This window comes from Xiphophorus hellerii, chromosome 13 (genome assembly GCF_003331165.1).
Source record: "Xiphophorus hellerii strain 12219 chromosome 13, Xiphophorus_hellerii-4.1, whole genome shotgun sequence".
In the NCBI taxonomy this organism is placed as follows: domain Eukaryota; kingdom Metazoa; phylum Chordata; class Actinopteri; order Cyprinodontiformes; family Poeciliidae; genus Xiphophorus; species Xiphophorus hellerii.
The window spans coordinates 3,903,545-3,928,560 of NC_045684.1; the positions used below are offsets into that span (position 1 = coordinate 3,903,545).

The following is a 25,016-nucleotide window of genomic DNA, read 5'->3' on the forward strand; positions in this document are numbered from 1 at the left end:
CTCTGTTTTCTATTCTGGCTAATTAATGCTCCACTCATTACTGATTGGTTGAATTTTGGGTCTGCATTTTTATTTAATAAAAATTTCAGCGCAATAAAACTTATTTGTAAAGTAATTGTTACAATGCATTGCAAAATGATTGATATTTGTTGAACTTTTTTGAGTTTTGCCACATTGCACTTATAATGAGACTAAACACACTATTAGTATGGTGACACATGGTGGTGGCAGCATCATGGTGTGGGATAGTTTTTCTATGAATGGTTTTTGGAGGATGAATGGAGTTAAATACAAAGCAATCCTGGAAGAAAACTTGTGAGAGGCTGCAGAGTTTGGGGCGTTTATTGTACCGTTTATCATTATCGTAAAAATGCCATCATAAGACTTTTGATTAACTCTCAGTACTTAATTCCAATTAACAATGTATGAAAACTGTTGAAATGTAATTATACAATTTTTTCTCATTTGTTTCATTAGTAATACATTTCAGAAAACTCAGAAATATGATTAAATGCATTTACTACATGCAATTTCATGATAAAAAAACACACTTCTTTATGTGGCTGGTGTCCTGAAGAAGCCTTGTCAACATCAGTGTTTGTAGGGCTGTGGTTTTCTTTTAGCTTCATAGTTGTCCACTACCTTTTGTTGGTCTATCACTTAAATTAATGATAAATAAAATGTCCCACATTTTGTGGCTTTATGTAAAAAAGGAACAGGGTCCTGTTTTACAAAAACTGCCTGTTTTACTTTAGCAACCAAAAGCCTTAACAGAAACGTAAGTCACTGGCAGTAGCCATGTCCATATGCTTCGCGATCTACAAGTTGTCATCCCTGTAAGTGAGGCACAACATTACAGAGTCGCCAAACTCTAGAAGCTTGCATCGCTCAGGGAAGGATTACTCATACATTTAGGTTTTATAACACTCAGCGCTTAAAATAACTGCATTTTCAAGTAGACGATTACTGCAGTTTAGATAAATGAATAGAAAAATATTGACATTTTGTTTGCTGATGCATTACTAGCAAATCGTACAATGAACAAATTAAGAAAAATACCAAGACATAGTGTTTTTCAGAGATTTATTCTCTTAAATAAGACAAGTAGAGTTGCAGCTTTGGCCACAAAAGAGGAATTCATTTATCTGAACAAAGTTGTTACTGTTCAAAATAGTGTAACAAAAGCATATGTAAAATGATTTATGATGTAAAGGTGTTAATTCTGTTTAGTGATTCCTAGTACACACTGCTAGGAGGGAGTCAGCAGGACAAATTCATGCATGTGTGTCACAAGCACAGCAAGGCGGATGACCGAGATCAGCAGGGAGACGGGAGAAGCAGGAAGACAGAGGGATAACAGCGGGGATTTACATGCAGCCACACTGGCCTGTTCACCAGAAAATAGTGCAGACAGACAGACAGACAAACTGCCAGATCAGCTGGGGGACAGAATACAGGGTACAAATTCATCCATGACATGGATGTGGTGCTTAATTTTTCCTTTCAGTGCTCTTTCTGTGTTATGTTAATTTTATTACATCTAATACCATACACTTCTTTAAATATAACCATCATGTACAGATTCAACAGTCATAATAAACAGAAAGAAATGGTACTTCAGCTCCATGCAGAGCATAAAAGTGTTAACTTCAATGTGTTAAATCCGCACTTTTATACATGCGCTCACATATTCCCAGTTTTTATTGAATCATTACACTTGCCGCCTAGAAAGCCAGTAGAAGTTCGGCTATTTGTCAGCGGGGGCTTCTTAATTACGACATCTGAGGAAGCGGGTCGGAAAAGCCCCTGGAGGGTCGAGACACACTGATGTGAAGCCAAGCTGTCAGGGCAGCAGAGCGCCCAGAACTTTCCAGCAGAGAGGAGGACCGGCCTATTTAGGTTATTGTGATTCAGGATATAGTTCAGCTCCGAGCCTAACCCCAGAACATGCTGTTCTTCTATTTTTCCCCCTTCACTTATATTTTACAACTGATCATTTATTTTCTAAGCTCTCCTTCTCTGCTGTCTTGTCGAGGTCTTTCTTTCTTTGGCTCTGCTGCTCTGACTGCTACAGTATCAGCTGGAGGTATTGTTGTTGCTCCAGGAGATGAGTCTTGTCCTGATGGTGATCTCATTTTTGTTTGCTCTGAAATGTAACAGAAGGATCCAAGATTCTTGGGCGAAAGTGAAGAAAAAAATACTGTAAATTCTATCTGCAATTAGCAAATGACTGATACCATAAATTAAAGCTGCTTTTTTGTAACTGTGACCTGAAAATGAATCACAAGTGAGTTAAAATTAACAGCAGTCACTGCTAGGGTATGTTTTCATTTTGAGGCATGTGTTTGAGGCGGTGTATTATTCTGACTCTGGATCCAAGTATATGGGCTCTGAATTGTGTATTGGCTCTATCTGAGTCCATTAATCTTTACAAAGTGTCACTTTTGTTTAGAGGCAAAAATCCAGTTTAATGACGGACATAAGAGTGGCGTTAATGAGAAATGTCTTTGCAGTTACAGTCAGTCATTAGCAGAACCTGACACAAAAAATATGCTTTATATTTATTAGCGATGCACCAATACAAACATTTAGACCAATGTAAATATCCAATATTAATATAGTTATGTTCAAGAACAGATATTTGGAGATATATATTATATCTATTTCTTCACACTTTCAAAATAGTGGAAAAATTGCTACACTGACATTGCTTCACTCTTTCACTAAAACACCCCACAGTTCTGTGGCAGACCATAACAAAGTGGATGGATGGATGGATGAATGGATGGATGGATGGATGGATGGATGGATGATTGGGTGGGTGGATGGATGGGTGGATAAATGGATGAATGGATGGATGGATGGATGGATGGAACAAAGACTCAAAATCCAAGTACTTTTCCAAATTATCCAGATTCTGAAAATATTAAATCCTAAGCTACTGTAGGATCACCAAATCTACACATTTATTTGCAGTATGACTTTCAAAGTATAACTCTAAAGCAGCAGAATATTTAGCAGGGACATAGAAATGTTTTTCTAATATTCTTAATAACTATAACTCTAACACAGCAGCTGTAGCCAGATGCAAGTTTTTCAAGAGCGTTGTTGATGGAATCGAAAGTTTAATTTAAACCATAAACAGCATAAACAGTGCACTTATCTGTTTATTTATGTCACCGTAGCAACATTTAACTATGTTTTCACATCTCACATGCTTTTCTGATATCCTGCATCCCTACTTTACAGAAAGAGATTATTTTCTTTCATAAACAGACTAATTTTAGTCAGTGTCACACTTGATAAATGCAATATTCTGACTCATTTCATACATTTTGTAGTCACATCAACAGCATTATAAAATAATGAGATCTTTAGAGCAGTGTGATGCTGGACCACTCCCAGCGACGAAGGCCTCATTCTGCAAACAGAACACATTCACACATCTGTGATCCATTTCTTCCTCTGTCCCTCTGTCAGATGGGCCCATATGGCATCTCTCACGTCCCCTGCTACCTCTATCAAAGTCACATCTCTGCTGTCAGCTCCTGTTTTATGTGTGATGGTATGCTACATTCTGAGAAGCAGGCTACATTTTGTATGAAGCATGCTCTTCAATTATACATCTGATGATACCATTATAGCGTTGTAGTGGTATCATTGCTTACTGTTTAAAGGTGGACTGCCATATTTACAGCCCAATGCTGACACTATTATATGAGTGTATTCTGTTAAACCTGTTTAAATAATTTACTAAATTTAGAAAAGACAAGTTCTGATTGTTGCTTTAAATAAAATGGGTTTGATGGAGGTGATAGGTCACAGTATGGAAAAACAAGCAGAAGCAGAGCTGACTGTTTAGACAGAAGCATTTATGTGGAGATGATGAGCAAAGTCTATGATCCATCTTTGTATCTGACTTTCAGCAGAAAAATATGTAATTATAATGGGAAAATTACATAAGCCCATCCCTTAGTCTGTTCTCAATGTGTTTTAAAGAATCTGTGATGATTGTAGGATAATTTAATTCATGTTTGACAATCTATAAATAGAAAAGCCTTGAAAATGCTTTCGCTTTTTGTTTTTGCAAAATCAAACATTTCCCTGTGTTTGAATCTTCATCTTTTAGTGTTGATTCATGCACTGCTACACAGTAGAGCTTTCAGGGACCCTGTATTGTAGCTGCTTGAAATCAACTTCTTTAACTTGAACTTGTTAGGACTTTTGTTTGACAGATGAAATGTCTTTTTTTTTTTATTTTAGGATTTGAAAAAAATGAACCTGAACTGAAAATGACCTTAAATGAAAAAAAAAAGACTTTGAGCCAACTTAACTGTCATTGTTATTTTTAAATATATCGTTGTTAGTCAATGGCTGAATATATTCCACATATATTTATTCTAACAGTAATTTAGTTTATGCAGTCCAACAAAAACATAGAAGTGATGTGAACAATTTTCAGATTTCTCTGCTGAATTTGCAGATGTCATTAAAACTTGATGTATAAAGAAAATGTTTGTGAATAGTGTGAATATCCATCACTGACTTGATACTGACCTATTTTTCATCTTTCTCCACAAGTTATTACAGACAACATGTACAAATATAGATTTTAAAGTGTTTCCCTCCTAATGTGATGCATGTTTTCTTGTCTTGCAGTGTGAAAACTGTGGGACCTGTGATCAAACCAGAGTGAACGACCAGATCGGGAACATCTCATTATCAAGTGGGGGAATTTTCCCAGCTCCCCTTCTTTCAACTTTCAAACTCCTGTTATACATTTCACTTTATTTTTTTCTATTTTCCCCCCTTTTTCATGGCCAGGATGAAGGATTCAGAGCTTTTTCTTTATCTTCTTCTTTTTCTTTTCCAACGAGACCAAAAGCAGATGCCAAACTGACTGTGTCAAAGAAAAGCAAAAAACAATATTTAATGAAACTACATTTCTCTACATAATCATACAGTATTTAGTCTTTCCAGCCTCAGAACCTGATTTATTTGCCAACGTGAACCTTTAATGTCATATTAACAACTTATTTACTCCTGACTGCTTAATCTTTCAGTGTTTGCTGCTCTTAATATGAAAACTACGTGATTTTCCTACCAAGACCATAATCAGTGCATTATTGGTTCAAAGTGCTTTATTAACAGTTTGCGGAGTGACAGAGGAAGCGTGTGGTGAGAAGTGATAATTCTCTGACGGCGTCTGAAGGTTTTATTTTAAATCGGAGCGCCGTTTTGACTGACGGGTAACACAAGCCACGTTTGACCAGATAAATCCAAGCCCGCCATCATCACCGCCGTCGCTGCTGCTGCTATCTCAAAGGCTTAGACGTATACTGTCCTCTCAGTCTGCGCTGTGAAACACTGTTGACACTTTGCCTATCTCCTTCTTCCAGTTGCTTACATTAGAAAGGCTTCTCAGTCATTGTCGTCTCGTTTCTTCCATATGTTGAGCTTGATTGCTGACGTGAAATCCCCCTTTATCAAGTCCCACTGAACTCTTCAGCATTCCTATTTTTATTCATGAAAAAACATGCAATTTAAAACCTTTCACTGTACTCATGTTTGTACGTGAAAGAAAAATAATTTTATAAGAAGGAAAAAAAAAAGATCATAACCTGAAGCCATACCGAACACCAGCCATACAGATTAACTTTTACATTTGCAAAGCTTCTCACAGTGTTTTAGATTTTTGTTTTCTAACAAAGTGATCTTCGTCATATTGGTGCACACACACATTCAGGGAATCCATGAGGCAACAGCTCATGAAGAAAGCCCAAATTCGTATGTTTGGAGGAAAGAGGATCTTGTAAGTTTGTAGTTTTTCTAACTGCTTTTTCAAGAATTGTGCAATCGGATCGTCCGCGGCGTCAAATCGTGGCAGCCACAGTGACCACGCCGAGTTCCCCGTCTGCGTCCCGTTTTCCTCTGCATTGACGGATGAATCCAGACAGTTTCATGTCTGTTCTGTGGGCAGAACCTCTCTGCCCTGCTAGAACCGGGCCCAAGCCCTCCTTTGTTCTCTTCTGTTGGGCCAAGCTAAACTCAGAGCAGAGACACTCGAGCAAGGGTATCGAACGCACATAAAGCTTTTTTTTTTTTAAAGAAAAGTCTTCAGTTTTAAGTTCTCACCAGCTTCCATTGACATTCCAGTTTAATGGACTGACCGTTTCCTTCCAGTAGCTGCTGGAAAAACTCTTTTTCTTGAAAGTCCTGATGCTGCTCGATGCTGTTCATCTGCAGTAAATTCATTCAACAACATCACAGTTTTTAAACCCCAGCATTTAGACCAAACTCCTAAGCATACAGACCTTTACTGATTCCTCTAAGTTACTTAATGGAGCTAATTATGGAAATTGATAGTGTCCTTAGAAGATGTACAAACTGAAGAAGCTTGTGCCAAATTCAAACTGATTTTCTTTCAGCTTGTTAGCCAAACAAAGCTGAGAACTCTGAAGCTGCCATCACAGTTGTTTACAGACACATAGCCTGGAATAAAATTATTTTCTTTCCATGTCAGATTATTATTATTTTTTTTAATTTACAACGGACAACAGAAGTGCCAAACTCCCGAAAGAATAGATCCAACATCGGTTCGAGCGATCTGAAGTTTACATACAGCGCTAAATGTTTACAATCCACCGTTTCCATAGCAATTTGTTACTTGCCAAACCGAGCGTTCCCATTGGTCATTTTGTTAAGAGTTTACAGTTTTCCTCAAACTCTTCTCTTTTGTTTACAGTAAATGTGTAAATACTGCCGTTTAGAAAAGTTTTGAGTTTTGGCCAAGGGGAATAAATGCCACTCTGTCAGCTGACAGACCTATACTAATTATTCAGAACCCAGTGCCATTCAACACAGTCATATTGTGAAGTTAAAGTTGGCTGGTTTATTAAACTGTTTTACAGGCAGTTTGTTTAGGGCCTAAAATCTCTGAAAACCTCAATGTTTACACAAGCTGCTTTTGGGAGGGATTTCTATCCAGAGAAATGTTTACATTCAGATGAACGAGTGAAATGCCAAACACATTCATAAAACAGCTGCTGAACTGCATCTGAACTAACAACTGAAGTTGAAACATTTTCATCACAAAGGTTTTTATATTTCAGCCAGACGCCATCTTGGAGTTGAACTCTGATAATTGATTTCCTTTTCTAAATCACGGCTGAAGAACTTTATCCCAGAACAATGAAGTCCACGCTTTCAAAGAGGATGATTTCCCTTTTTGTCATCCTGTTGCTTTTCTCCTGCCTTCCTGTTTCCTCCCTGACCGTTACCGTGGAGCGGCGAGATGCCGACGGCGACGGCAGGATGCTTGGCAGCAGCAGTGGCACCTCTGCTGGAAAAACGGGCAGCACCTTGTTCCTCCTGACCGGCTACAAGTCAAACCCCCGTGGCGGATCCAAAGTGCCACCGAAAGCGGCTGAGATGAAGGACGATGACGAACCGGCGGCGGTGGCTGAGCTCCCACCGAAGCCCCTCCCACAGAGGATGTTTCCACGGAACGCTACGGAAAACCCACTGAAGCCTCCGCTCAGTGGGGCCCAGGTGGCCCCGCCGCTGGTGGATAATGGAGAAGTTTGCAGGTATGAATGTTCTGTGATGCAGTTATTTTTGTTAAAGTCAAATTTTACTTGTGAAATTCCAAAAAAAAAAAAAAAAAGTTTAGTATTCTGCCAAGCAAATCTAAAAGGAAAAAAAGCACTACAAAAGTAGTAAAATAACTACAGAATAATAGTTCCACAATTTGAAAAGTCAATTGGTATCAAAAAAGGTAATATAATACATTTTTTTCTAACAGAAAATAATCTATAATCCCTACTTCTATTAAAGTAACATATTAGTTTACAGTTATGTCAATAATATCACATTTGATTCTTATTATTTCAATTCTGATACATAGAATTGAGCAGAATTGTAGAATAAATACTTTCTGAACTTAGCAGTAGTTTCCAGTTTGCCCCAGCTTCAGTCCGCTGCTTTACATTCATGCCTGTTGTTACAGTTAAAAATGAAATTGCAGTGGTACTTTAATAAAGGGGATGGGTGATGCTACATTTGGAATCTACATGACAAAAGATTTTCACAACTGAAAATACATTCAAACATCTTTTGTAAGCATGAAAAATTTGGTTTAGAAATTGTTTAGCCAGCTGGCCAACAGTGCACAGGTGTGGGTGAACCAGCACTAAGTTACTTAATACTCCACAAAGCCAAACTAAGCTCTGGTCACTGTGGCACTTTGCCTGGTATTTCTTTAAAATGACTTTAAAATTTAAGCTGTCTATTAAACTATGTTTTTAAAAAAAACCTGGAAGTGACTTGGTACCCTAGATCCACCTGTGAAGGCGTAGTCGACATGCAACATGCTGCTTTAGTGCTAAATATGTTAATCTCCAGATATTAGAAAAGGTTCCACATGAATGGAAATACAGCCAGAGAGACTAAAAGCCTGTTAGAAGCAGACAACAGATAAAAAGCTGAGCTGTTTGCATGAAATTTCACCGGATGGAAGTGTTCATGTTGTCCAGCCAAATCTGCAGGTCGAGCTCATCCCTGTTTAGCAAGGTCAAAAAGGGAAAATAAAATAAAATGAGAAAAATTGACGGGAGCAAGAAAAACAAACGAAGGCTGAAAATTAAAATCTGAAAAGTGCATTTGTTACTTTAGGTTAAGTTTAAGAAAAAGGATTATAATATGTTCCCATTTGCAGAAGTGAGGCTGCTGTTTGAGTGACTGCAGCTTCCACCGGCTCGTTTAATGTGTTCATCTTACTGAATGCCATAAAAGCAAAGAACATCATGATTCTCCTGCAGCTCTCATCTTGATCCCACCAAAGCTCATGTTCTGCACTGAGAGGCGTCTTGCTGTTGCTAGGCAACAGATAATCAGCTCTAAATCAGTTGTCTGTTGGCAAGCCACACACTGCGACCACATTCAGGCAGCCAGAAGCAGAACAAGCAGGGAAATATAAGACGAGATCCAAAACATACATAAGCTTTCAACTTTTTGTCTGTTTTAATTTGTTATTCATGACTTCTGTTATTTACTATCTTGCCTACTATCTTGTAACTTTTGTTGCTTTTTATTTTAATACACTCCAGATTTTAAAACTTAGTGGAATGTGTTTTTCTGTGATGAAATACATTGATCACAAAAGTTCAGATTTCTGTTTTATGCTTTGTTCCCCAGGGGTTACTATGACGTCATGGGGCACTTTGACAACACGTTCAACTGCTCCAAGGGCACGTATCGCTACTGCTGTGGTACCTGCCAATACCGGTTCTGCTGTGAGCACCGGAGGAACCGACTGGACCAGGAGTCCTGCAAAAACTACATTTCCCCTGTGTGGGCTGACCCGCAGGCCCCCGTCAGCGTGCCTGCTGCCAACAAGCCCGACCCCGACTTCGAGACGCTGCAGCAGCAGAGCAGCAGGTCAGGGTTGGAGTTGAAAAAAATCACATGATGCATATAAATAATTAGTTTAGATCAATGTACACATTTTTTAAAACCACCTCTAATTTCTTTGTACTTTTGTCATAACAAGACCTTCAGAAATCTAAAGAGCTACCAAAACGTCTGAAAGATTACCAAAACGTCAGCCTTAATGAAAACCAAATATAAATATAAATTCACATTATGACTTCAACTTTCATGGCACAGTTTTTGTAATAGGTGAGAAAGTAAATAATTTGCGTCCCAAGGAGTGGACAGGCCTGAAGCTTTGTTCACACAGCAGGTCTTGATGCTCAATTTTGATATTTTTGCTAAAATCCGTTTTTTTTTTTTCTTTTTTTTGCATGGTCTTACATACTACTGATTAAAACCAACCACAATGAAACTTAAGTGTGAACCATTTCCAAATCTAAAGCGACCTACAAGCGCAGAAAATTGTTGACGCCACACAACAGCACACTCTTCATGGGAGTAATAATGGATAGCAGAGGTGTGACCAAGTCACTGTGTTGCAAGTCTCAAGTAAGTCTCAAGTCTCTGTCCTCAAGTCCGAGTCAAGTCTCAAGTAAAGACAGGCAAAGTCGAGTCAAGTCTCAAGTCAGGAACCTTTAATTTCAAGTCATTTCGAGTCGTTTTTTTTTTTTTTTTTAATAATTTGCAATTATACATAAAATTCAAATATTAGACCATTTGTTCTTTTTAAAATATGTATTTGAGGTTCATTTGTGATCCTCTTATTCATCTGGTATTCTTCAAATCTGTCAGAAGTAAACAGATGTCAGAAAATAAATTACAGCCTTTCATGAATTACATTTGACTTCAGTTTACTCCTTCTATTCATAAATAAACATCAACACTACAACAATCATAGTTTTCAAAAAATGAAATAAGTATAAATGAAGTTATCACAAGTAAACTCAGGAAGGTCTGGTGCATTTATTTTTCTGCTTTTATTTCTAAGTATGTTAGTTTCAGTCCTCCGTAAATATGGGACAGATATTCTAAACACAAAATTTATTTGGGACAGTCACTGTATTTGGTCTTTTTTTTTTTCCAGCAAAGCTATACTACTTGGAAATGGGTTCTGTGCGACATGTGACAGTCACGCCGGTCAGTGCATTAAGTCAAAAACAGTTGACTTAATGCACTGACTGCAGTAAACAATATATTGTCAATATAATTTCCCAACGTAGATGTCTTCAAATACACCAACCATCCTTAGATGATACTAGACCCGGCTCATCATCATGATGGGACAGAGAGACTCTGTTCCCTGTGTTCAGGTCCAGAATCTGCTTTCTGTTCCGGAGCCCCGCTCACTATCCACCGGCTTCCTGAGCTAACACGGTGCACATTATTTGTGGAGGCATTTGAAGGACCGGATTTATGGTAAATAATCACCAATTTAACCCGGAGTACACATGCTAACACGAAGTTAGCTATAGTCAACTATCTTACAGCAAAAGAAAAGTGCCACCTACCGATCTTTGTGAAGCTTCAAATACCGGACAAAGTTGGACGTCGTGGCATCTCCATCCGATATTCTCTTCTTGCATGTTTTACAAGTTGCAGTTCGTTTTTTAGTCGAAAGTTCATAACCTACGTAGCCAAAAGAAATTACTCGCGGAAGCATATTCGAGCGGTTATTTCGTATTTCGTTCCCTGAGCTCTGCAGCTTTGCCGCGTTTTTTTAAACGTCCAAATCCTGTTAATTTGATTGGTTGTGCTGCAGCTACGTACACACACATACATAAGGAGAGAGGAAAAACATAGTGACGGTCTGCGCATATTGATACGGAATGAGTGAAATTAATTAATGACGCCACTTTATAAATAATGTGTTTTAAATTTTAAGACTTTGAGTAAAAAAATATCAAGTCTTTTCAAGTAAACAGCTTCAAGTCGAGTCAAGTCCCAAGTCAATGGCATGAAAGTCAAAGTCAAGTCCGAGTCTTTGAGCATTTTTTCAAGTCAAGTCTCAAGTCGTGATTTTAACGACTCGAGTCTGACTCGAGTCCAAGTCATGTGACTCGAGTCCCCACCTCTGATGGATAGAACAGTTTATGGACTGGTTTTAAAGTTGTTCAGCAATGAGAAACGACAGTTTTGTCACAAGATCATCACAACATGAAGGATCTGTTTTGGATGTGCAGTCAGAGCCAGGACTGGTCTGATTGGGATATTATAATCGGATATGTATCTGAATTTTAGTACAACATTTGAAGTGGAGCAGATCGGATTGTTACTGCAATGTGAAAGCAAACTATGGCAATCCAAAATATCAAGTTGAATTCAGTACTTTGATACCTGATCTAAGCTCATGTTGTTTCTGAATGCAGAGGTTCAAACCTACTGAAATACTTTAACTGAACCTTTTTTAGGTGGAACTGCTTTGTTAAAGCCACTAAGCGATTGAGAGCAGAACACTAGAAATCATACATTTTTCTCTTTTTCTGCCTGGGTCTCCGTACCTTTCTGCCTGACTTTATGTTTTTTTTTTCCTCCAGTACGGGTTACGTGATCGGAGGGGTGATATCCTTCACGCTGGTGGTGGCTGTGGGCGTCAGGGTCGCCTTCAGCAAGGTGGCGCGTCGACCCCGCAACAGAGATGTCAACATGCCCAGGTGAGACTGACTAAAGAGCTTTCTCATAGAGCCCGAAATAAAATGTGTTTCATTATTTTCCACTGGTGGAACTTAAAGTAAACAGTTGCTAAACTGAACCTTCAGTTTTTTTTCTTCAAATTAAAAAAACGGATAGATTTGAATTTCAGTCTCGTTCTGGGCTCATTTTGCTCTTCGACACCCACCAGAGTTAAAACAGGCTGGGTGATTTGTGGTAGCAATTACTGAGGCGATGGATCAGGGAATTGTTGTTTACTATTATCGTGTTTCATTTAATTAAAGTCTGCCCTGAAGGAAAGTTAACAGTGAGGAAGAAATGGCTATAAATTGCTATGGAAAAAAAATGCACTCCTTTTATCAAGCTGCTGACCTCCAGCAGTCGGGGAGTTTCCTCTTAATGTTCTTATAGTTTTCATTCAATTTTCTGGGACTGGGTCATGTGTACTGCTCCCTTAATTTTACCATCAAATATTCACTTGGGGGTCTTTAAGGCTTATTTTTGTGCAGATAATTTTGTGCTCCTTCATCAGCATCTCCAGACAGAAATACTGCTCCTTACATATAGAGTTGAATTATTATTTAAGTTTATGTTTAATATCTGAACTTTTGACTTAATTTTAATATTAATGTACACAATGAAACAAAACTGACACTTTTACTCCATACTTTAATAGTTTCAAAGTGATACTTTATATTCTTGACATCATAAAAAACCCCAATTAAAACAAGACATTAAAGATAAAAAATGCATTTTTTGAATGATACCCTCTTCTCACCTTTTTCTACTCTGATCCACTCATCTTTCCTGCACTGAGTCAGATCCCTGGTGGACATTTTGCGTCACCAATCGAGCCCCGTGCAGCAGGGAGACAGGAATAACGCCGCCGTGCTGACCGCCACCACATCCGACGGCCGCACATCCAAAAACCTGTACACCCCCGTCCTGCAGTTGAAAGACAACCGCAGTAAGTGACAGAGCGGCTCGAGTCGAAGCCAACGCATTCGCATGTTTGTGGAGGTGAAAACATAAAGCGACAGTGTCACATTCAGGTTACACGAGCCTTCGGATCCGGCTTGCTCACTGTGTCCCGAGTGATAGGGAGGGTAATTATCACTGCTGTTCTCCTGGTTTTCAAATCTCACTTCAAACTCAGTAGCAGTAACACAATTCTCACTTGAGGTGGAAAACATTTTGCTGGGACTGAGAAGCTGTCAGACGCTGCAATTTTACAGAAAAGGAAATGAATAAGTTAGCTTTAAAAACAAAATTACACAGATAAAGGAGTTACTAAAATATTTTTTACTACAAATGGTTTTTAATTATCTTCATCTTTTACTATTGTACAATATACGCAATTACAAAAACTTTGCAAAGAACCATATACATTTCTGAGCTACATATTTCTTACAGGAAAAATCGACAGATTATTTGAAATATAACCATGAACATCCGATCTAATTCACATTTTGACTCATTGTCATTTTCTGTGACGATTAATGAAATGTTGAGAAAAATGCACAGCTTATAGAATTTAGTAGAGTGGGACGTGGATTATTTTTGTTGTGATGGGGATCAGTGGAGGTAAGAGAAAGCTCAAAGTTGCAGAGAAAATAAATGAATTAACCAATATTCTCCCTTTGCTTTTCATTCTCTTTCTCTTCCTCTGATTTTCTTTCATTCTCTCCATGATTTGGATTGTTCTGCAGAAAATACTGATGAGATAACTGTCAAACCTTCTGTTAGAGAAGCTAAACAAAGCTCCTAAGTCATTTTGTATGTATATTTTGCTGACTTAGCAGTTGAATTAAGCTTGGTGCAAAATTCAGACCTTAAAACAAATGAAACAGACAGAAATATAATTCCTGGCGGGAATGCTATTTTCTCCTTCCTGTCCATTTCTCCTCTCTCTGCTGTCTCTACCGCTGTCCCTCTCTGTCTCTTTACTGACACAAATGCTTACGCGACACACGCTCTCTGTCTCTCGAGTGGTCGTCCATCAGTTTGTTGGCTCTGCTCTCTCTGCAGCTGGGAACTTGCACCACCCTTTTAACCAGCAGGGGTCTGCCTCCAGCCCCAAACACTCTGCTACCATCGGTAAGCCTCGTGGTTAGCAGCGCGAGTCCAGCGCGGGCGGCGGCGAGCTGCCGGCCGGACCCACGGCCTCCCCACCACCCTGTTCGTCTGTCTCTGTTAGCCTGCTGGAGCGCGCTCTTAAAACAGCTGCGCCAGTCTCAACACTGTGTCTGTGTGTGGCTTCTCTGTGTGGAAGCTGTGTTGAAATTGGCACGTTGTTCATAAGAGCGTGAGCTTAAAGTTGTCTGGCCTGCCCTGGCTTTACTGCAAGTCTGTCTGCCCACCTCTCGTCACCCACTACCACCACAAGCCTGCTTCCAAATGTGCTTGTTCTTCTCTCTTTTTTTTTTTAATCTCTCTGTGCCACAGTGACGTGTGAGTGCGCTTACAGCTGACACCGAACATGAGAGGAGGGTTTGCTGCGAACAGAGCAGCTCTCTGTTTCTCCCAGCTTTGCACCAAGAAAATAAAAAGCAATGCTAGTCGTTTATCTAAAAAAAAACCCAACTGATGTCAACTTATGTCCATGAAAGGAAATGAGCTACTTCTGAATGTAAAGTAACGCTGATGAAGGATCTGTAGGATGTGGTTACCATGGCGATCGGATGGTAAAGAGATCAGTGTGATTTCCACTGAACTTTTTAAGTTTTAGTGCGAGTTATTCTGAGCGTCTACACCTACATGCGTTTCCTCTGGAATGAATTACACAAGAAGGCATCTGCAGTGATTAGAGCCAGCTTTGCCTACAGATGTTACATTGATGGCGTTCATTAGTGAAAGAAAACTAAAAGTAATTGATGTTTTAGGTTACATTTAGAATCAAAGCTTGGGAACGTCTATCATTTGTTGCGCTCTCTTTAATTTGGGTTAATGGATATCAGGAAGAGACACTGAATTTAACAGAAAAATCTTTCAAACACCTTCCGGATTTTAGCTCATTAATGTCCTCTAATGATCAGACATTTGTGGTTTTAGAGCTTTTAAACCTTGATTGGATCGTTTGTCCTCTTTTAGTCATGCTCCATTACATGACCTCTTCTCTCTTTGGCTTGTTTCTTTCTTTTTTTTTGATGGATTCTTCTTGTTTTTCCATTTTAACAGCCACTTTATTAGAGTCACATATTGAACTTTTTCCCAATTTCTATGTATACCGACCTGATACTTATACCCCCTGAAAAATGTGATACATTTTATCTTCTCTGAAGGTAGAAGTCCTTATACAAGTTGCACATCATTGCAAAATGACTTAATTGTGTAAGAAAAGGGCACAGTAGTTGTACAGTTCTGGCCAAATTCTTACATATGTTTATCATAGGTTTTTATTAAAAGCATCCATTTTTCAAGGTGATAAGACCTTATAATAATAAACCTAAGTGGTATTGAATTGGCCCTGACTCAGCTTATAACAACAATATACTGTATATTATAATAACAATCTACAAGTTTTGAATGATATCAGATCTTGACGTGACTGAAATTTTTTGAGTATTGCCTTACTTTGTGCAACGCCCCAGTACCACTGTTAGCAGCCCTCTAGCATTCTACAGTATCTACGTGCTTCACTGCTGTTTCTTGGCCACAATACTTGTCTTTCTGTCTTTTTGGCTCAGATCTCAAAACTATTCCCCAGATTTTTCTAATTTCTGCCAAGCTTGAAGGTTTTCTGTCAGCATCATGTTTTATTGGTCAGGGCCTTTTCAGTCCACAAATTTAAATCAAGCAATCAATTCTTGTTTATAAAACTCGGTAAAGTGTTATGTTTGATCATTATAATGTTTTAGAATTTTCCCCAGAACTAATGACATTTATTGCCATGATGATAAATGTAAACTTTTGATGGCAGTTCTAGATTTGCTTAGAAGAACATCAATACAAAAAACAATAACTTGGCTAATAAATCATAAACTAGAAGGGATTTCTTTTTTAGACAACTGAAATCTAGAAAACCCATTTTGGATTACTTAAAGATGTGTAATAATTGTAAAAAAAATAAATAAAAACAGCTCATTTCCCATGCACAGATGTTTTTTCTCTCACCCTAAAGTGGTTAATCTGATTCTGTTAGTATTTAGTGGATACCATCTGGAGTTGGAAAGGCGGCAGTGCAGAGGGGAGTTCAGTGAAGTGGTTCCCTGCATCACATAAAATGAACAAATCTGAGAAGATTTCCATAAAGATTCTTTGTACATATACAAACACACATGAACACACATGGTCATCTTTGCGTTAAGTTGTATGCTGGTACATAAACACGGTATGTTATGTTCAGTACTTGATGCTTTCTGCTTGTTTTCTCTATCAGCCTTCATCATGTTCACTTCCAGCTTTAAACTAAAACTATCGCAGAACTAGCATTGCTTTTTCACACAATATATGTGCGTGTGTATGTGTGTAACGAGTACAGAGGTCGATGTGGTGTGTGTTCCCTGGGTGGCACTTAACAGAGACATCATTGGCCATTAAAGCCCATTACTGTCAATGGTCAATGACCAGTATATGTCCTGCAGTTATCTTAACAAGATCGCAGCCCATAACCGTTCCCACCCTGAATGAACTCTGCTAGTGTCTGTATTGAAGACAGGAAACAGTAAATGGCCACGTTATGCAACCTTTAATTGTTGTTCTCCAGTTTTTCCCGCTCTCACTCCCAGAGGTGTAGTTTCTCTTTGTCTCTCCTGATAGATCCAACATTTCTGATCCCCGTTTGGATGATGGTGACTGATGGGCATGTTTCTGATTGAAGATCTGAGCGTTTGTCTCTGTTTGAATCCACATGTGAGGTCCCTGCTGAGTGCACCCACATGTTGGCTCATTTACAGCTCTGTCTCTCTGCTGTTTGCAGCATATATGAATGTGTTTGTATACTTTATGACATAACTGATATCAGTGTACATGCTGCAAAGCAGGCATCTATGCCCCCCTCTCCTCTTCCTCCATGTTGCTAACCTCACATAAGACAAGTCATTTCTGTGTTTACTGATCTATGTGCTGCTTTTGCACTTTGCATAAATGTGACTGTATGTGCACTAAGATTCCTCCTGAAGCCATCAGTGTGTTTCTGTGTATTTATATGTGGCTGATATGTTGGTGTTGCAGTCTTAGATGAGCAGTACAGAGTTGTATTTATAGATGGTCGCCATGGAGCTAAGAGACACTTCCTGTGTTCACTGATAGTTACCCAGCTTGTAGATTCTTCCTTTGTTCAATCTTCCCTTTCCTTTGTTCATTTACTTCTTTTTTGCTTCTTGTTAATATTATATTATATTTTTTCCCATTTTTTCTTTTCTCTACCTTTTAAACATATTCATTTCATTACCTCTTAGAGTTCCTTTTAAAAATCTTTACCCCTTGGTTATTTAAAAATTTAACTATGTTACAACAAAAACCTTGAATTAATTTCATTGGGATTTTTGCAACAGACACAAAGTAGTAACAGTGAATAAAAGGAAAAAATGTTAAAAGTGTGGTGTGTATCTCTGTTGAGTCAGTCTTTTGTGATGCGTCTGTACCAGCTTTGCATGTCTTGCGATTGAAATTAAAACATTTTGGTCCATTTTTCTTTATAGCTTAAACTCAGTCAGACTGGATAGAGAGCATTCGTTAGCGTTAATTTTCATATGTCATATTTAATTCTGGACTTTGACTGGGCCATCATAACACATGCTTTGACCTAAACCATTCTATTGTAGCTATTATACATTTAGAAGCTTTATCCTCCAGGTTTCAGGGTGTGCATTTCTACCCCTCTCCCACAGCATGATGCTGCCACCATGTTTCTGGTTGTGGATGGTGTTTTTGTTCCACAAAAAGTTTAGATGAGCACTTTCATTCACATATTTACTGGCACCCATAAATGTTTTTTCATCCTTTCTTTCTTTCTCTAAGGATGGCCATATCTTTAGATAAGATTTCTTTGAGAGATTGATGTTTTAGGATTTTTTAAATAACTTATATGTTGAAAATTGTGTATAATTTTTCTTTTGCTTTATAGTTATGCACTACTTTGTGTTTCTGTCATGTAAGAACCCAAAAAATTACATTGATGTTTCTATTTGTAACATGATAAAAGCCTAAGGGGTTTTACTCTTCCTGAACTCTCACCTCATTGTTTTCCTTCTACTCTCCTTCCATTCATTATATTTTTTATATTCATATCCAATCTTTTGTAATCTCTAACTTGCTTCTTTTTTGTTTCTTCCTCCTGTCCATCTCTTCCTGTCTTTCCTCAGAGCGCGGACCTCGTTTGAACAACACCTCCCAGCTGTCGTCTGGGCCCAGCCTGATTTCAGGAAGCGGTAAAGGTACGGGAGGGGTCGGCATCCACACCGGGAGCATGAGACACAACAGCAGCCACCCGTCTTTCTCCCACTCCTTCCACAACCTGGCGCAGCTGCCCCCGTCCTACGAGGCGGTGATGAAACCAGAACTCAGCCGCTACAGCTCCCTGAAAAAACTGGGTGAGTTATTATTTGTTTCTCATATGAAATGCTAATTAAAAGTACTACTTCTGTTTTGGACATTTCACACACTTACAGTAAGTATTTCAGATAATCATTCAGACATTAATATCTGATAAGGAAAGAATAAATACAAAGTCTTCAAATTATTTGATTTTATAAGGAAATAAAAACATCATCTAAACCCAACTAGGCTTATGTGAAAATATAATTAGCCCCCTTAACAAATAAATTAAGTTTATTTTCACCAGAGTTTTGCATCAGCTTCACTAGAGAAACTCAGGCTTTTTTACTGTCTGACCACTAGAGTGAAGAAATCACTTTAACAAATCACTTTAACGTCTGGTAATGTGAAGTAGGGATAAAGATCTCAAAAGGCAACACAGAATCTTTAAATAAAGTCATTAATGTCTGTCAGTCTAGAAAGAAGTACAAAGCCATTTCACCACAATATGAGATTTTATCCACAAATGTAGAAAAAGGGAATAGTGATAAACCTCTTCTAGGAGTCTCATTATTACTTTCTCTTACAAGATCACTTTGGTTTGCTTTTTCTGCCCTCTATGAATAAGACAGTATTTTGTGTTTACTAATTCTGTCTCTTTCATTTCTGTTAGTAAAATTAATTCAGAAACATTTCAATATTTATATTTTCATGCAGAGCAACTTGCCAAAGTGCTAGGCTAAAGCCAGTAAGTTAACTCTGTTTTCTTAAGATTCCTTGTTAATTCTGCTTGTTACGTTTAAATGCCGTTCCAGTTAATTCTGTGTGGACAGAATTTACATGAAACATTCTTTTCCTGGTTCATAAACGTGGCGCTTTGCTGTGAACGCCATAAAATTTAATGAGCAATGTTTCAGCTGCTTTCTGTGCACATCTCGAACTTCCCTTAAAAGTGTGTTTTTTGCTCGTGTTGCACCACCTGTTGGTCAAACAGTTTGAAATGTTTATTCAGACAAAGCTCACATTATATTATGTTTCCTCATATGCAAGTCAATTTCAGCAGAATGGTCAATTGGGAATAAAAATTTGGGAAATTGACTACGGTTCTGTGACAAAAAATGTATTTGATGTAAACAAAAACTTATTAAAAAGCTATTGTATTTATTTTCAAGATTTCTATGAAGAAATGATGAAATTTATAAATTGATAATTATTTCTGTGATTCATCAATTAGGACAAAATGAAAACAGTCCTACTGTACAGTTGTCTACTCTAGTGAAGATTTTTGCTTGGCTAAATCCATCAATATAAAATTTATGAAAAATCAAAATAAAACAAGTGGTTGTTATTTGTGGTCACCAGAGTATATAAGTGTGTGTTTTTGTTGATGGAAAAATGCCCTCCTCCCTTAAGAGCTTTTCTTCCCCATCATCATTATTCACTATGCTGCAAGATTAGTGGCAAAAAGTGCAAAGTCGTAGAATCTCCTCCTAGAATTCAGACAGCAGCAAAAATGTACACGAAGGTTGTTCTCTGAGATTTTTGAGACATGCAGAGGATTTGAATGTGGGAGCACAAATGTCAGAATCAGTCAGACCGACCGTAATGCTGAGTTTAACCTGTCAGAACAAGTGGAAAAGAGCAACGTGGGCGCTTTTGCTTCGTTTTACTCGTTCTTGCTTGCTGGTATAATGCTCTCCATTATTTGCCAGTGTTGGGAGTACATCTCGGCGTACTATAAATGTACTGATTTATGGATGCAAAACAGGTTATATAAAAGTCCCATTTACTGTAGGTCAGCAGCTTTGTTGATCATCCTGCTATGAAATCTGCTGCATTCTTTGTGGATCATTCCAGGAGGATTTATGTCAAGAAATGACAGAAAGCTTGACTGAAAGTGGTAAAGAAAAGCTGCAGTATAAAGCTAACAACAGGGAGTGGCACAGATGAGAAGGATGGGAGTGAAAAGGATGAACGAGTGAATTTAGAGAGAAGGGTTGATCAGAAGAGAGAGAGTAGAGGGGGATTTTAGAGGCGCTGTCAGGGTGAGTGACGATACGGCATGAAGGTAGAAGATAAAGGAAGATGCTGATGCAGAGGTCATTCGGGGAAAAAAAAAAGGAAAGTGGAAGAAGGCACTTGTGGAAAGAGATGGGGGGAGGGGGCATCTGCAGAGGTCTGGCTGCTTTCGATGAGGAGGAAACGATTTTCGAGGCAGTTGCTTTCTTTACTTCACTCACTCTGTGATGGCCGAGGACTGCAGGGGGGAGGGGAGTCGCCCTGCAGGCCTGTGACGGATGGTTACTTCATGAGGGTCGACCCTTATGAGTCTGTGTTCAACGAGCACGGCGCTACATGGATGGAATGATGTGAAGGCGTAATCGAGAGCAGGCTCTTTATTATTTCGATTTAGTCAAAAGGGGAAACGCTCCATAAATACAGAAGGGAAAAAAGGTCTCTTCGTATTCAACAACCGATGATCTGACTCCTGGCAAAAATAAGACTCCAGTCAGTAATTCGCATCTTAGTTCTTTTCTTCTTTTTTTTTTACTCTGCCTTTCCTTTCCCATTTTTAGTTTAATAGTTATACGGCTTATGCCGACTTATAGGCAGTTACAGTGTAGTTCAGATTTGCTTACAATTACAAATAATGCTTCAAATCTTTTATATATTACATATCATATTTATAACAGAGGTTTGTGTGGAGTAGTTATTAATAGTCAGCATCTTTCCTGCAATTTACCATCAGATAGACTCCAATATTTTCACTTTTAGAAACTTTTGCATAAGTTTTTCTTTCACTGTCATTATTTTTCTAATTGAACAACATTTCTGTTGGTGTGTTTATGCTTTTATTGAAGCTGCTTTCATCTATTATTTTGGCTGGTAATGATTATACTCTTTACAATGAAGGATCTTAACAAAAGCCACAAATAACAACGGTAGCTAGTGGGGAAAAAATGAATAGCATGTTAAATGTTGCCACAAAGCTTAATGGAGGGTGGATCAAATTGTGGACACTTAAATATACACGTATGCTTTATATAAATATTATTAGTTTACCTGGTGGGTAAAGGATATAATTTCAGAGTTTAGTCATGGAACTGGTTTCACCTAAAACAAACCTGTACTTATCCAAAACAGCGTTGTTCTTAGAAGTGAATTTTTATAAACAAACAACTAAAAGTGCATTGCATGCAGTGCTCAGGGACTGTAAATCACACAAAATTGTTAAATTATACCAAGCAGGGTTCTGAGAGGTATTTTTGTTGTTTGAACTCCATGTAATGAGTCTATAACAGCGCCGTTTCATAGCTAGAAACAGTCACACAGTGGTTAATATGTGTGTACATTTAGATTTTATGAGCATATAGAAACAAACAATGAAAATATTTATTTTGATATTTTTTTCTCACAAAAAAATCTGATTATATTCCCTGACTGAGTGATTTTAAGTAATAAACTCTTTAAAAAATTAGCTAAGAATTTGTCCGATTTTGCACTGTGCATATTATCCACTTCTGTTTACATTATTTCTTTCAACAGGCAAATCTTGGAAGAAAAAAAAAAACAGGTTTTATTTTTCAATTTCTTTGTGAAGTGTCAGTGTGCCCTTGTGCCTGCTTAGTTCTGATGAACATGAGGTATAAAATTTCAGTAATCTTGAGTTTTACTCCCTGCATGATTATTTTCCATTTATTAGGGCCAAACATGGACATCAAAATATAGTTTTAGACATCTACAGATAAATTAAAAAAATTATATTCACTCAAGTGTGAAAATGTAGCTGTCCTATCAGTCCCATAAAGCTAAATGTTTTGAAAATAATATATTATTAAATATTTTTTATCTTTAATTAGTGCTTGGAAAGTGTTTTTTTATGCTACAAGAGATCAAGATGGATTCCTTCGATTATAATGGATAAGAATCATATCCCCTACTCCAACGTCTCTCTGCTCATCTTTCTAAGCTTACGAACAAATTTAAAAAGGAGAGATAAAAACAAATGAGGTGCACTAGCAGTGCTAGCTAACAACTGATTGTGTCATCCAAGACTGTAAAATATTTGAAGGTACTTACTGTAGATGATGTGAATTCATGTTAATTTATTGTGAGTTAATTGCGAGTAAAGATCTCATGAACTGACTGATCTATAGCGTGAGCTGGCATAGCACCTCTTCAGACAGTGTGAATCATTGTCACAATGAATTAAAGCATTGCTTTTGGTTTTCTGCAAAACAACCCACCTATTTTCATCAAACAGTTTTTGTGGAACTATTTTTTCAGGATGGGAGTGAAATGTCAGAATGACACAGAGTGGATGAAAAACGGCCACTCAGCTGCTGCTGAATGAAACCTGCTGCTTTTGATGTGCTTCCCTGCAGAAACGACATCGATAAAGGCTTCTTTGTCCGCGGCCAGGCATAAAAAACCCTCGAGATAATTTGGCCTTAAACAGAGCAAGCAAAGAGAGAAGAGGGAGGCCAGGGTGAGGACATGAGATCATCAGGAAGAATAGAAAGAAGGGAAATGAGGCAAAAGAAAGGTAGACTTGAAACCTCCACATTTGGCGGAAATTAAGGGGAGATGGAGGCAGAGGAACAAATAGAAAGAAAGGAAGAGGCCTGAGAAGGTGAGAGAAAAAAAGACAAGAGGAGAGGAAGAGGTAGAGAGCTAGCTGGTTAAAGGTCAGGTTTTAAATTGGCTCTTGCGGAGCTGCTTCCATGGAAATACTTTGAAGATTAAAGCGGACTCGGGGTATGGAGCAGAAAGCACAGAAACACTGTTATTTCTCCATTAATGAAGACTTTCGTCTCTGTTGACTTTGTTTCTCTATGCTGTCCTTTCTCATTCAACCTCTGTTACTTTGTGCTTTTTTTACACGGACTTTTCTCATGTTTTATTCTCTTATGCCTCGTTGTAATTTTTTTATCTACGTTTCATCTCCTCGTTTGCTGCCCATACTCCTCTCTCAAAGGATTTTACCTCCCCTCTGTTGCCACACTCCATGCATTTCTTTCCCCATTGTTTTTACATCATATTCTTTGTTCTAAAGGTTTGCCACTTTTGTCTCTAATTTCTTTTCTTCTTTACTTTTTTCTGCAATTCCTTTTTCAACTTTCTATTTTTTCTGCCTTTCGTGTCAGTGTCACTGGAGACCAAAATAGCTGTAAAGGGAAGATCCCTTTAGTCGCTTTGCTTATACCAAGCAGTCAGTTATTTTCCATGGTGTTAAGTTTTTTTCACTTTTTCAGACCACCAAGACACATTAGAAGATTTGAGGATGAGGTCTAACTATATGCTTAAGGCAAACTTAAAGCATAATGTGTCCCTTTTTGAGAAGTTTTAGTTGGTTTCATGTTGCAAGTCGTTTCTACGGATCTGGAACCAGTCAGGCGTAGATCTGGCTTGTGAAACTGAACTCTCTGGGCAGTGTGGTTAACCACATTGAATTCATGATTTAACGAGAGGATAATTACGTCATGTTGGTTATTTTGCTTCAGATTGCTTGTTTTCCCTTTACAAATTGTATTGTCGTAAGAAAACCACACTTTGAATTTACTCATGTTGATTTTTGTTATTAAAATTTGTTAAGTGATTTCAAACAAGTATAACAAAACAGTAAAACTTTACACATTTTTTATCATTATTTTTGTCAGATCAACTTGCTTGTTAAACCTTTTCCAGGCTTTAAATTGGAAAAGCTGTATAAATGCCACGCCTAAACTTTTAAACTAGCAAAAAAAAGAACAAAATTACAATGCATTTAGATGCTGTTAATGTTTACTTAACATCCACTTCATGGATAAGATGAGTCACACTGAGATCACTGTGAAACAACTTATCTCAGTTTGAAGATAATAACTCATGTTATCAGCTTATCTATCATCGAAGAGAATGGTTTGTTTACATTTAACAAATTCTCTTTCTTTCCCTTTTTTATGCAACAGAGAAAGAACTTGATGAATACTCGGGTTATTACAGCAACAAACGTCGCTCCAACAACGCTCCACCCTCCTTCCACTCCTCGCAGCACCACCTGCCCTGGGGGGGCGACTACACACTGGGATCCAGGGGCACCCTGCCCCTCCATGGATCCCGTCCACACCTCCACATCCCCACCTCCACCCCGAACCCGTACCCGCTTCCCTCCCAGACACCCTACACCAGCTCCACCTTTGACAGGCCGCCTCGCCGCGTCCGATCCCAGGACCAGTTGCTGGCCTTCGGGGAGGGAAACACCCTGTCCCGCCTGAACAAGAACCAGCAGCACCAGTACTATAAAGCCATGATGAATACCAATAGGAGCTCCACGTCACAGACGCTCCGCAGGTGAGCTTAGAGCCAGGAGATGATCAGTTCTGACAACTTGGAGAGTGAAATGAGATCAGAGAAGATGGAAGACGGATCATAATGAGATGTGATCCAGAAAGGATGGAGGAAGGATAGCAAAGGGA

At 38.3% G+C, this 25,016-nt stretch overlaps 1 protein-coding gene across 2 annotated transcripts in view; it reads left to right on the forward strand.

Annotated features, from left to right (window-relative positions):
• shisa7b (shisa family member 7) overlaps positions 1-25,016 on the forward strand; it is a 41,097-nt gene that overhangs the window by 11,106 nt on the left and 4,975 nt on the right. The window contains exons 2-8 of one of the 2 annotated variants that reach the window (XM_032580974.1): positions 4,660-7,589; positions 9,196-9,438; positions 11,967-12,083; positions 12,903-13,048; positions 14,110-14,178; positions 18,387-18,614; positions 24,510-24,891. In XM_032580974.1, the coding sequence (XP_032436865.1) occupies positions 7,192-7,589; positions 9,196-9,438; positions 11,967-12,083; positions 12,903-13,048; positions 14,110-14,178; positions 18,387-18,614; positions 24,510-24,891 (1,583 nt within the window). In that variant the 5' untranslated portion in view covers positions 4,660-7,191. The remainder of the gene's footprint in view (positions 1-4,659; positions 7,590-9,195; positions 9,439-11,966; positions 12,084-12,902; positions 13,049-14,109; positions 14,179-18,386; positions 18,615-24,509; positions 24,892-25,016) is intronic. The other variant, XM_032580975.1, reaches the window with a different exon arrangement.